This window comes from Mandrillus leucophaeus, unplaced genomic scaffold (genome assembly GCF_000951045.1).
Source record: "Mandrillus leucophaeus isolate KB7577 unplaced genomic scaffold, Mleu.le_1.0 Scaffold814, whole genome shotgun sequence".
Classification (NCBI taxonomy): domain Eukaryota; kingdom Metazoa; phylum Chordata; class Mammalia; order Primates; family Cercopithecidae; genus Mandrillus; species Mandrillus leucophaeus.
This window is the reverse complement of record NW_012108853.1, coordinates 868245-880836: the sequence shown is the minus strand read 5'-3', so window position 1 is coordinate 880836 and position 12592 is coordinate 868245. Positions and strand designations below refer to the sequence as shown.

The 12592-nt window shown below is 33.8% G+C and overlaps 1 protein-coding gene across 3 annotated transcripts in view; it reads left to right on the top strand.

Moving 5' to 3' along the window:
* The window catches only part of DHX36 (DEAH (Asp-Glu-Ala-His) box polypeptide 36), a 54221-nt gene that overhangs the window by 7894 nt on the left and 33735 nt on the right, over positions 1–12592 (top strand). For all 3 annotated transcript variants that reach the window (XM_011967880.1, XM_011967881.1, XM_011967879.1), the window contains exons 2-8: positions 706–830; positions 1582–1816; positions 5175–5213; positions 6955–7125; positions 10455–10534; positions 11595–11669; positions 11791–11957. In XM_011967880.1, coding sequence (XP_011823270.1) covers positions 706–830; positions 1582–1816; positions 5175–5213; positions 6955–7125; positions 10455–10534; positions 11595–11669; positions 11791–11957 — 892 coding nt within the window. The remainder of the gene's footprint in view (positions 1–705; positions 831–1581; positions 1817–5174; positions 5214–6954; positions 7126–10454; positions 10535–11594; positions 11670–11790; positions 11958–12592) is intronic.

Genomic DNA, 12592 nt, shown 5'->3' with positions numbered 1-12592 from the left:
CCTTTCTTATTTTAAAAGTCTCCAAAGAATTGGGTTTTGGCAATTTTTTTTTTTTTTTTTTTTTTTACCTTGGACATTTCTTAAATGCGTAAAGTTTCTGAAAATTTTCATGCTTCACCATGGACCTTTATCTTTGTCCAATTTGTTGTGTTTTCTTCTCATTCTTTGAAGCAACTGCGTCATTTGCCACATTGGATCACCTAATGAGCACTGATCAATTTTATTTACTCCTTCTGAGCTCAGCCTTACTTACCAATATATTCTTCTGTTTAGTGTTAAGAACTTTCAAATGTGCATTGCGACCAAACTATTTCCAGTTTTCAACTTTTTTCTTAAACCATTTGAGTTTTAATAACGTCGAAATTTTAATATAAGGAGAAATTCATAATAATTAGTATGTGAGGATTGGGAGTAAGAGAACCAGAGTTGTAGGAAGAGACATAAATGAGCTTTCTTTGCCAGTCATAATAGGGCTAATTTTTTAAATGCTTGTTGGAAAAGGTCTAGAAGGATATGTACCAAAATTTTAATATTAATTAATTAGGTCTAGGAAGGGGGATTGGGCTAGAGGACAAGTGTGAATAACTTTCTTTTATATGTATTTGTTGAACGTATATTACTTAGCTTTTATTTTCTTTAGTATCAAATAATTTTTGCATATGCTTTCTTATGGTGACAAGATGCTTTTTTCTTGGCACAAACTAGAGAGCTGTAGTACACATGGATGAACGACGAGAAGAACAAATTGTGCAGCTACTGAATTCTGTTCAAGCGAAGAATGATAAAGAGTCGGAAGCACAGATATCCTGGTTTGCTCCTGAAGATCATGGGTACGACAGGAAGTATTGTTTTAAAGAATAGGCAAAGAGTAAAAAATAGCATCTGTATTTTTTTCAATAAGTGAAGTTTAACCTTGATGTACTTTTTTTTCTTATGTAGATTAAACAGATTTAGAGAATGATTTTTAAAAATTTAGATGGCATGTTTCCACAGGAAAGCTAAATGGTATGAATAATAGTGTATCTGGATATGAGTTGTATTAAGTTGTTATTTATTCTTCTCCCTACCTGTCCTCTTTGTATTTATGAAATTATTCTATCTGCGAGGTCTGCAAGAAGTGAAATTGCTACTGTTTTAGAAAGGTTACAAGAACTGTATCATTTAGAGGAAAAATTAGTACAAGTATTTCATGGACTGTGTATTGTAGCATCCTATTTTTAGCTCAGAAAGGGTGGCAAGAAAAAAAGATGTTGTGACATGAAACAAGTTCAAGAAAACCAGAAAAAGAGAAACACTGTAACTAACCGCAGTGAAGGAATGACTATTGTGTGGATTTTTTAACTACCACAAGGAATAACTTAATCTGGCAATATCTATTTAAAGGAAGGAAAAATTTGAGTTTGTTACCAGAATCTAAGTATATTTTCATAATTACTGTACTAAGAAAAGCTTTGGATTTGGATGACTGTGAAATATTTCAACAATGTTTTGTTTTGTTTTGTTTTGTTTTGTTTTGTTTTGTTCCAGGGTTCGAGTGGCTCTTCATCTGACCTTTCTTATTTTCTTATTTTGTCAAAACAGATATGGTACTGAAGTTTCCACTAAGAACACACCATGCTCAGAGAAGAAACTTGACATCCAGGAAAAGAAGTTGATAAACCAAGAAAAAAAAATGTTTAGAATCAGGAACAAATCATATATTGACCGAGATTCTGAGTATCTCTTGCAAGAAAATGAACCAGATGGAACTTTAGACCAAAAATTATTGGAAGATTTACAAAAGAAAAAAAATGACCTTCGGTATATTGAAATGCAGGTAGTAGAAAGATGTCAAAAAATATTTTGTCATTTTTTTTCTTATACTTTCTAAAAATGTATATATGGTTAGAGGTAGCTGCATGGCATAGATCAGTGAGATCCTCAACAAGACATCCTCGGTGGGAATTACTTTATTTTCGAATGGTAGAGAAAAGCAGTGGGAATGGAAGTTACACATAACCTACAGTATCCTATCTCATCCACAGAAGCTTATGTGGTAAGGAGAAGAAATGTTTGAGAAATGCTGGTGCAAATGGAAAAAAAAAAACTTACTCTTCATCTTTTCTAGGCCAGTTTAGTGAGGTGCCATGTGCATTAAAGGCAGTTAAAATTGTAAAGCTTGTTCCAGGTTACTTAATACATCTCTTTTTTTGTAGATGATAAAATTAAATATTTCAGAAGTTATGTGATGTGCTATGTTCACTAACATTGTAAATACAGGACTATCACAAGACCTGAGAGTCTCCTGAATTCTGATATTTTCTTTCTACGCTAGGCAAGATGTTTTAAGGTCCCTTTCAGTTAAAACATAAAATTGTATGATTTGTGGGTGTTCTAGAGGTGTAATAAAGTGGTTGCATGTATGTGTGTATATTTTTAAAAGAAATTACTGAGGTAACTCTGAGGGCCATATCTTAATATGTAAATACACATTGCTGTTTTTGATAAAGAAAGGATATAGCACCTCCTATAGGAAAGAAAGGATCCCTCAGCTAACTGATGAAAGCTGAATTTCCTTATTAGGAAAGAATGATCCACGGACTGTTACTGATGAAAGTTGGATTTCCTTATTAGAATAGATAAGCCGAGGTTGTCCAGGGCCAAATTGTGTAGCTCTTTGATGCCTGTTGGGTAAAACTGATTTGAAAATGGAGGAAATTTCAGGATGAATTAATTCAGAATCTTCTGGTTGAGAAGAGCTGCTTGAACAGCCTTAAGAACAAGGAGAATTAGTGTCTTTCTCTTTGCTATGTATGGTAGACAGAACTCATATACTAAAGATGGGTGATTGATCTAGTTCAGAGAAAGAAAAAAATGTGTAAAACATTTGAAAAGTTGATGGTCTTCCTATTTCTCATGTGTTGTCATAAATGCTTCATATATGCTACATGATTTAAGCTTCTCAATAACCTTGAATAAGAGACTACATGTCTGTTGTAGATGAGGAAAAAGATTTAGGTTAAGTGACTTACCTAAGGTTGCATAGCTCATAACAGAATCAGATCTAAAATTCAGCTGTGTTTAAGAACTCAGCTTTTTAATCATTTTTAGCCATGTGCAATATTTTTTCTTGATGTTCTTTAATAAACATTAATTTTCTGCTTCCTGGATACCAATTATTGTGCTATATATGTGTGTGTGTATGTGTATATATATTTGAGTCTGAGTCTGTGACCCAGGCTAGAGTGCAGTGGTGCCATCATGCTCACTGCAACCTCGACCTCCCAGGCTCAAGTGATCCTCCCACCTTAGCCTCCTGAGTAGCTGGGACTACAGGAATGTGCCAGTACGCCTGGTTAATTTTTGTAATTTTTGTGGAGACAGAGTTTTGCTTTGTTGCCCAGGCTGGTCTTGAACTCGTGGGCTTGAGCGATCCTCCCACCTCAACCTCCCCAAATTCTGGAATTATGGGTGTGAGTCACCACGCCAGCCAATTGTGCTTATTACTCTTTTTTTAAGAGTAATAAGATATTTCCTGTTCTCAGAGAGCTTACAGTTGAACTGTCTCACATCTTGGTGATGGTCAAAAGCACATAGAAACTTTGGCTGCCTTGGGAAAGAATATTGGGCTATACTTCTCTTTCCAGTGGCATTTACATGTGTAAATCATATATGGTTAATGCCAGTTTGAAATGCAGTGGGATAGCTTGTGTATAAGTATGTGTTAATATGGTAACATTTGACTACCTGGGGTGTTAATACTTATGTCATTAAAAAATGGTTTTTAGATAATTTAAAAATTATTACAAGAGAAGTTATTATAAGGTAAGGTAAGTGTGGTAGCTTTTGTTATTTTAAAATCGCTAGAATTCATTTCAGTCATCACAGTGATTGTTATTTTTATGGTGCTGATAAGAATTACCTGACCATGACAAACATGACAATAATATAATACTAGATTACCAAAGACAATTCTAATTTTATTAATTTTATATATATATATATATTTTAATTATTTCCTTTTTTTTTTTTTTTTGAGATGGAGTCTTGCTCTGTCACCCAGGCTGCATTGCAATGGCGCGATCTCGGCTCACTGCAATCTCCACCTGCCAGGTTCAAGCAATTCTCCTGCCTCACCCTCCCAAGTAGCTGGGACTATAGGCGTGCGCCACCATGCCCGGCTAATTTTGTGTAGTTTTAGTAGAGACAGGGTTTCACCATGCTGGCCAGGCTGGTCTCAAACTCCTGACCTCATGATCTGCCTGCCTCGGCCTCCCAAAGTGCTGGGATTACAGGTGTCAGCCACCGCACCCCGTCAATTTTTTCCATTTTAATAAAGGGCATTTGTTAAAGCTGACTTTATTTTTATGCCACTGAAGATTCTTTTTTTACATTATATGTACTTAGTTGAATGTAAACTACAGTACTGTTTCTTAAGTATTTTTATGTAATATGGGTATAAAGTTCCATAAAAGTTTTCAGAATTAGGAAGAAATTGTCACATAAATACGGGAAAGAATAGTCATTCCTTTTGTAGTATTCTAATTGTAATTTAACACATTGGAAATCTATTGAGTAGCTTATATGTGTCAGAAACTGGTATTTGCTTTTTATATAAAGGTTTTTCATTTAGACATTGTGGCAACCCTGTGAGATAAAATCTTTTAGATGTTCACACTTTAAGTATGACTTAACTGAGATCACAGCTGTAAAATGGCAGTACCAGATTTTCTGACTGTGCAGATACTACTTTTCTGTTACACTCAAAGGCAAGTATCCTGAAATAATTTCTGAATCTGCTCCAGTGTGCCTAATGTATTAGTAAATAGTGTACTGTTGGGTGGGAAAAGATAATACAGAAATCAAATCTAAGATGAATATATAAAACATATTGAAAAATAGTGAAAGTAATTTAGCAATCATTAGAATGCTGTTAGGACAGATCCGATTTCATTTTACTGCCACGGAGTTTAAAGCATTGTCTCCATTTTGCTGGGAATGGAGTTCTGGTTTTGAATGTTTCAGACATAAAAGGAATTGATAAATTATTCTTTATAATTTTTTTACACAAGCCATAAGATAATAAAAATACTTTTGGATTCTAGCGAATTTACCCTATGATGTATCCTAATTACCATGATTATAATTTAATTACATATCTTTTGTGAAAATTTAAAACTTTTTTTAAATTTCAGCATTTCAGAGAAAAGCTGCCTTCATATGGAATGCAAAAGGTAAAGTGTTTTTTTTCCACTATTTAATTTGATTTACAAATTACACAATTTTTTTTTTTAAGAGCTCTGTATCAAGAAAAAAATGTAAATTAATGAACTTTCTTCTACAGGGTAGTATTGGAAGTTAATTTTATTCTTTTGAATTAAGGACAAAGAAATAAAAGGACATAAACAATTTTCCTGATGTTTTCTCCTGTTTTTGTTCATAATTGAAATCTTTGAAATTTAAAAAATAAAATTTCCTCTTATAAGTTACTTTGGATAAATACCTTGCACTTAAGTCAAGACCAGACACTTCAGTTAAGATTAATGTACAAATTAATGTATTAATTAAAATCAAGGTGCGAAATAATTAATGTACTACTAAAAATACAGTTCTTTAATTTATTACACTGTATCTTAAAATATGACTACCCTATATAAAATAATATGATCTCCCATCCTTCTCTGTTTTCTCAACCTTATTTTATTTTACTTTATTTTTTGCTTTTCATAGCACTTATTACCACCTGACATTTGTGTGTCTTCCCTTCCCAGGCCAGTGTAAGTTCTTGAGGATAGGATTTGTTTTGTTCACTCTGTGTCTCTTGACTCAGAACAGTGCCTGGCATTCTAAAGACATCCAGTAAACAAATACCTATTGAACGGATGAATCACATTTCACTTCTCGGTGTTTACCAGCTATAATTTCAGTGTTCAAACTTAAAACTTTTTTCTGATATATATACATCTATATATATGTATAATGTGTTAGAATAAGTGGGGAAATTTTTTTTTTTTTTGAAAGGGAGTCTTGGTCTGTCACCAGTTGGAGTGCAGTGGCATGATCTCGTCTTACTGCAACCTCTGACTCCTGGATTCTAGCGATTCTCCTACCTCAGCTTCCTGAGTAGCTGAGGTTACAGGTGCCCACCACCATGCCCAGCTAATTTTTGTAGTTTTAGTAGAGATGGGGTTTCACCATGTTGGCCGGGATGGTCTCGATCTCCTGACCTCGAGATCCGCCTGCCACCGCCTCCCAAAGTGCTGGGATTATAGGCGTGAGCCACTATGCCTGGCCTAAGTGGGGAATTTTTAAAAGGTAGGTTTTCAAATTAAATTGTTTTGTACATGAAAATAACCCCTAACATCCCTTTGAGATAGTAAGATGACTTTGTTTATACAGTGAATATTATTATTAAAAATACTAATACATACAATTTTGTAGAAGAACATCTTCCCCAAGTATGAGGTTTTCTAGATAGCTTTGGTTTAGATATTTAAGACTTTATTTTAATTATTTGAAAGGAAGTCATTTTAAACTACAGTATTTTCTTCCTTGTTCCTAAAATGGCATTTAAAACTTGTTCTGCAGACAAAACCATATTTATGAATTATAATATAAATTCGTAATGTCATCAGTAGTTGTTTAGGCCGGGAGTTTGCTTGTGTAGTCAGTAGCCCCACATGTCAACATTATTTTAATTCTTCTGCGTGGAACTTATAAGCTATCTCTTCTTGTTTATGTCAGTATGTTTTTCTTTAACAGTGCTTTGGCTTTGTTCTTTATAGTTTGGTGCACTTATCTCTTGCAGATTGGTAGATCCAGATATCCAAACTGCCAGTATTGGATATGACAAAATTTAGAAAACATTAATATATTTTTTAAAAATAATTATCTTTAGTTTGGTCGAATTTTGATTAATATCTTTTTTCAAACTTAGACAACATGTGATATTCTTTATTTTCCCTTTTGAAATAGGAATTGGTAAATTTAATTGATAAACATCAGGTAACAGTAATAAGTGGTGAAACTGGTTGTGGCAAAACCACTCAAGTTACTCAGTTCATTTTGGATAACTACATTGAAAGAGGAAAAGGATCTGCTTGCAGGATCGTTTGTACTCAGCCAAGAAGAATTAGTGCCATTTCAGTAAGTAATCTCTTAACTTATTACAAATGTCTTTTTTAAAGTAATCTTGCTAGAACCTACTGATTCTGAAGGTGTGCAGTGATTCTTAATTAGGCTTAGGATTTGTGACTGTGAAAGCAAATATTTGCTTAACGTGTTTAATAATAAAGGCCAAAAAATTGAGTAACCACTGTCTTTACAGATAATAGATATTTATGAATTCAAGATAAACTTTATATCCAGGCAAATTTCAGTGTGTATTCACAAGAATGAAATAGATAAAATGTTTACAGAATTGATTACAAGCTTCAAATAATCTCCATCATTTGATTCCTTTACATTTTACTACTTGGTTTATTTAATTTTTTTTTTTTACTTCTGTCATTTTTTCAGTATAAGTATATGAATGATGGTGAAAGTGGGAAACCTTTTAAGCTTTATTTGTATAATCAGTGTTTTATTTAATTATTTTTTGAGATAGGGTCTTACTTTGTCACTTAAGGTGGAGTGCAGTGGTGATAACACGGCCTCAGTGCAGCCTCAACCTCTAGAGTTCAAGTGATCCTCCTGCCTCAGCCCCCCAAGTAGGTGGTACTATAGGCATGTGCCACCATACCTGGCTAATATTTGTATTTTTTGTAGAGATGAGGTTTTGCCGTGTTGCCCATGCTGGTCTTGAATACTGGGCTCAAATGATCTGCCCACTTAAGCCTCCCAAAGTGCTGGGATTACAGGCATAAGCCACTGTGCCCAGTCATAGTCAGTCATTTTGAATGCAGCTACTCAGTAAGAGGAAATTTATCATGAGGAAAAATAAGGTATTGTTTCTGGTTTGTCAAGTCCAAAATTTTGGGAAGGCATACATAAGTAACACTTATAAGTAATTTATTTCAGGTTGACTATACGAAATCCAGAATGCTCCCAAATCTAGAACTGTTTTGAGTACCAACATGGAAATGCTCACTAGAGCATTTCACATTTTGGATTTTCAGATTTGGGATGCTTAACAAGGGCAAGTATAATGAAAATATTCCAAAATCCGAAACCGGAAATACTTCTGGTCCTGAATATTTTGGCTAAGGAATACTCAACCTGTACATTGATTTTGTTGTTATTATTTTTAGTTAGATGACCTAGTTAAATATGTTTTATATATTTTTTAAAGGTGTTTGGGGTTTCTTGTCATATTTCAGTATGCATAGTGAATTTATTTATGCTGTATAATTTTGTGTATAAATTATAAAGGTTTGTGTTTGTCTTTGGTTTTATGACAGTGCTGTTTATCACGTGTCTAAGTTATTTAATATAGAATCTGTGGTTAAAAACATTACCAATTACGACAGTATTTCTCAGAAAATACAGTATATGTTTTAAGCTTTGGTTTCTAAGAAGTACTATAAAGAAAGAACAGTAGACTTCACTGCTTTTAAAAAAAATTGTGTAAATTTATGGGATACAAGTGCAATTTTGTTACATGCATAGATTCTGTAGCGGTTAAGTGAGAGCTTCTAGGGTGTCCATCACCCACATCATATACATTGTACCCATTAAGTAATTTCTCATCATCTGTCCCCCTCCTACCTTCTCTTCTGAGTCTCCATTGTTTGTCATTCCATACTTTATGTCAACATATACCTGGTTTTTAGCACCCACTTATGTGAGATATGATATTTGTCTTTCTATGTCTATTTCGACATGATTTCACTCTCACAGCTGAATAGTATTATTCCATTCCTTATCCAGTCATCCATTGATGGGCACTTAGATTGATTCCATATCTTGACTATTGTGAATGATACTGTGATAAACATGCAAGGCAGGTGCTTTTTGTTTGTTTGTTTGGTTGGTTGGTTGGTTTTTTTGATACATTGATATCTTTTCCTTTGGGTACAAACCCAGTAGTGGGATTGCTGGATCAAATGATAGCGCTATTCTTAGTTGTATCCATATTGTTATCTATAGAGGCTGTACTAATTTACATTCCCACTAACAGTATGTAAGAGTTCTTTTTTATCCATGTCCTGGCCAAGATCTATTATTTTTTGACTCATAGTAGCCATTTTGACTGGAGTAAGATGATTTCTCATTGTGGTTTTAATTTGCATTTCTCTGATGATGATGTTGTGCATTTTTCATATACCTGTTGGCCATTTGTATATCTTCTTTTGAAAAATGTCTGTTCTTGTCTTTTGCCCTCCTTCTAATGGGATGATTTGTCTTTTATTGTTGTTGTTTGAGTTTCTTGTGTATACTGGATATTTGTCCACTGCTGAATGAATAGTTTGTACATATTTTCTTCCATTCTGGAGATTATCTGTTTGTTGATTATTTCTTTTGTTGTGTAGAAATTTCTTAGTTGATTCCCATTTGTCTATTTTTATTTTTGTCGTCTGTGCTTTTGAGGTCTTAGTCATAAATTCTTGGCCTAGACCAATGTCTGAAAGAGTTTTTCCCTAGGTTTTCTTCTAGTAGTTTTAGTTTCAGGTGGTCTTCACCCTTTTATGGGGATGATATTCCAGGAAATAGCATAAAATTATGGAATGGTGAAAAATAAACCACTTTTGTTATAACACAGTTTTGTAGCTAGACTTAAATATTTTCACTAATATATAGCCATTACTGTATATGCAGATAGTAGGAAGAAATGCTAAGTAGGTAATTTTTTTCTTCTTTTTTCACCATCTGTTGGAATTTGAGTAGAAAGGTTAATGTGGTCTGTCAGTGTGTACTAGGTATACTTTGGAAAGTTTTACTTCCAAATTATTATTTCTTAGAAATTATGCCATTTTCTATTTCTGATCCCTTATTATCACTGTTCTGTCATGAAATAACTGTCAGTTACTTTTAGTTGTACAAATCAGTATTAGATTATAACATTTCATCTTTCCAAAGCTTATTTTTGGCAGTTGTAACTTTCAAAGCATGACCAAGAACTAGAAATTCAACACCAGTCCCTACCACAAACAAAAACACAAGGGAAGAGTATCAATATGTAATTACTTTCGAATTACACATAACTTCTACAAGTTTAGATCTTGATTTGCAGCTCTTAGAAAAGACCAAAAATGTATAAATTAATGAGAGGATGCTATAGAAAGGCGCTTTGAAACTAGTGATGAGAGAACTTGGCCTTAGAAGATTTTATAAGAGGAAATGAAAAATAAGCATGAACAGCTCTTGAGAGAGGCACACACTGTTTTAGATACCTCAGATTTTAATATCTGGTTTTTTTTTTTAACTCATTTAGAAATCTGAAGGGCAATTTTTCAACTGTCCGAGATTTTCATGGATATTCAGGATATTTGTTCTAAAGGAAATTATATTCTCTTTATATTTTATTTGAATTAAAGGTTGCGGAAAGAGTGGCTGCAGAAAGGGCAGAATCTTGTGGCAATGGTAATAGTACTGGATATCAAATTCGTCTCCAGAGGTAAGAAATGTTCACTTCTTATATGCAAGCAGATTTTATGAAACTTTGAAGCTGGAGATTCAAAAGAAAGGATATTGTCCCCATTTTTATGATGGTTATTACTATTACAATTACCATTTAAAGTAATTGCAGCATAGATGGCTTGCTGCCACAAATTTATCTTTTAACCCAATCGGACTTCGATTGCCTTTTTAAAATGGTGCTTTTATATTTGGAATGATTAGAAAAATAAACATTTTTCCTGGACATAGATTAGTAGACCATTACTCTCTCTGAAAAGATTGTGTTCTATACCTTTCAGTACCACCTCCACACACTTCTGACTGACTTTTTAAATTGATTTTGGTATCTTAACCCCCTATCCAACTCCACTGTGCAGTACATATCTGGTCCTTTTCTGGAGCTTCGGACTCCATTTGTCTTTTTATGTTTTAATTTACTTAACGTTTTTTAGAGATAGGTTCTCATTCTGTCACTCTGGCCGAAGTGCAGTGGTGCAGTCAGCTCACTGCAGCCTAAGACTCCTGTGTTCAAGCAATCCTCCCACCTCAACCTCTCAAGTAGGTGGGACTATCAGTGCACACCACTATGACTGGCTAATTTTTTTTACTTTTCAAGACTGAATCTCCCTATGTTGTCCAGGTTGATCTTGAACTCCTGGGCTCAAGCAACCCTCCCATCTCAGCCTCAAAGTGTTGGGATTACAGGCGTGAGCCACCATGCCTGACATGTTTGCCTTTTCAAATGAGTGAACTTTCCAATTATGAACCAAATATTTAGGCCCTGTAAGTAAGTCAGTTGTTATCTCAATGTCAATGGTCTTACCTTTTAAAAGACATTAACATTGTATCAATGACAACAATGATAATGTATAATGAATTTGAATGAAGTATTTCCCATTACCCTATTGTGGTGGGTGTTCTTATAACTAAAAAAAAAAATGAAGATTTTCATCAAAACTGAAAGCATTTCTAAAATTGAAGATATAAACCTTTGTGGTAGTTAGCTAATTACTAGGAAAGAAAACCAAGAATTATTAGTTCATGTCTTTCATTCACAGTCGGTTGCCAAGGAAACAGGGTTCTATCTTATACTGTACAACAGGAATCATCCTTCAGTGGCTCCAGTCAGACCCGTGAGTATGTTTCAATTAAGGAAATATAAGTATTATGAAAAGATGTAATTATTAAATTGGATTTTACTAGTCATTAAAGAAAAATGGTTTTAAAATTTTGTACTTCACACTTCTGCCTTAGGTGTTTGTCCAGTGTTAGTCATATTGTACTTGATGAAATCCATGAAAGAAACCTGCAGTCAGATGTTTTAATGACTGTTGTTAAAGATCTTCTCAATTTTCGATCTGACTTGAAAGTAATACTGATGAGTGCAACATTGAATGCAGAAAAGTTTTCAGAATATTTTGGTGAGTAAAATGTATAGTTACTACATTAGAAAAGGTACTAGAAAACCACTTAATTAAAAAAAGTTAATATGGTACTAGGTAAAGAGTAGTCAAAATGAATGTTTAGCTAGTAATTTTATTTTAATATTATTCTACCCTACAGTTTCATGGATTAGACAATTGGGTCTATTTTTAAATGATGGCATCATCTCTGATAGTGAGGACAGGTAGCTTCTTGTTGCTACCACCACACAATTAAGATGGCATCGTTGAAGTCAAACCACAGATTTGCGTAATTTTATAAACTTCTTTCTGTAATTTTTCTGTGGCTTTTATCTACTATCACAGGTTAGGGTGGCAGTTTTCTGCTAATACTGCTAGTGACCACTTAACGAAACACCTTCAATGTTCCAGGTAGTATATTTACCACTTTGTCTTCCTTAGTCTTTATAATACTTTATGAGGTACGTACTATTATTCACATTTTTACAGATGAGAAAGCAGCCTCAGAGCAGCTAAGTAGCTGTCCCAAGCTGAACATAGATTGGACCAGCTGCAAAGCACATTCTTTTAAAATCAGTCCTAACTGTCTTTCCTGCTTATACTTGTGAAGGAAAGAAGGGGAAAGGGAGGGAATTACAATGTAATATAGTTAT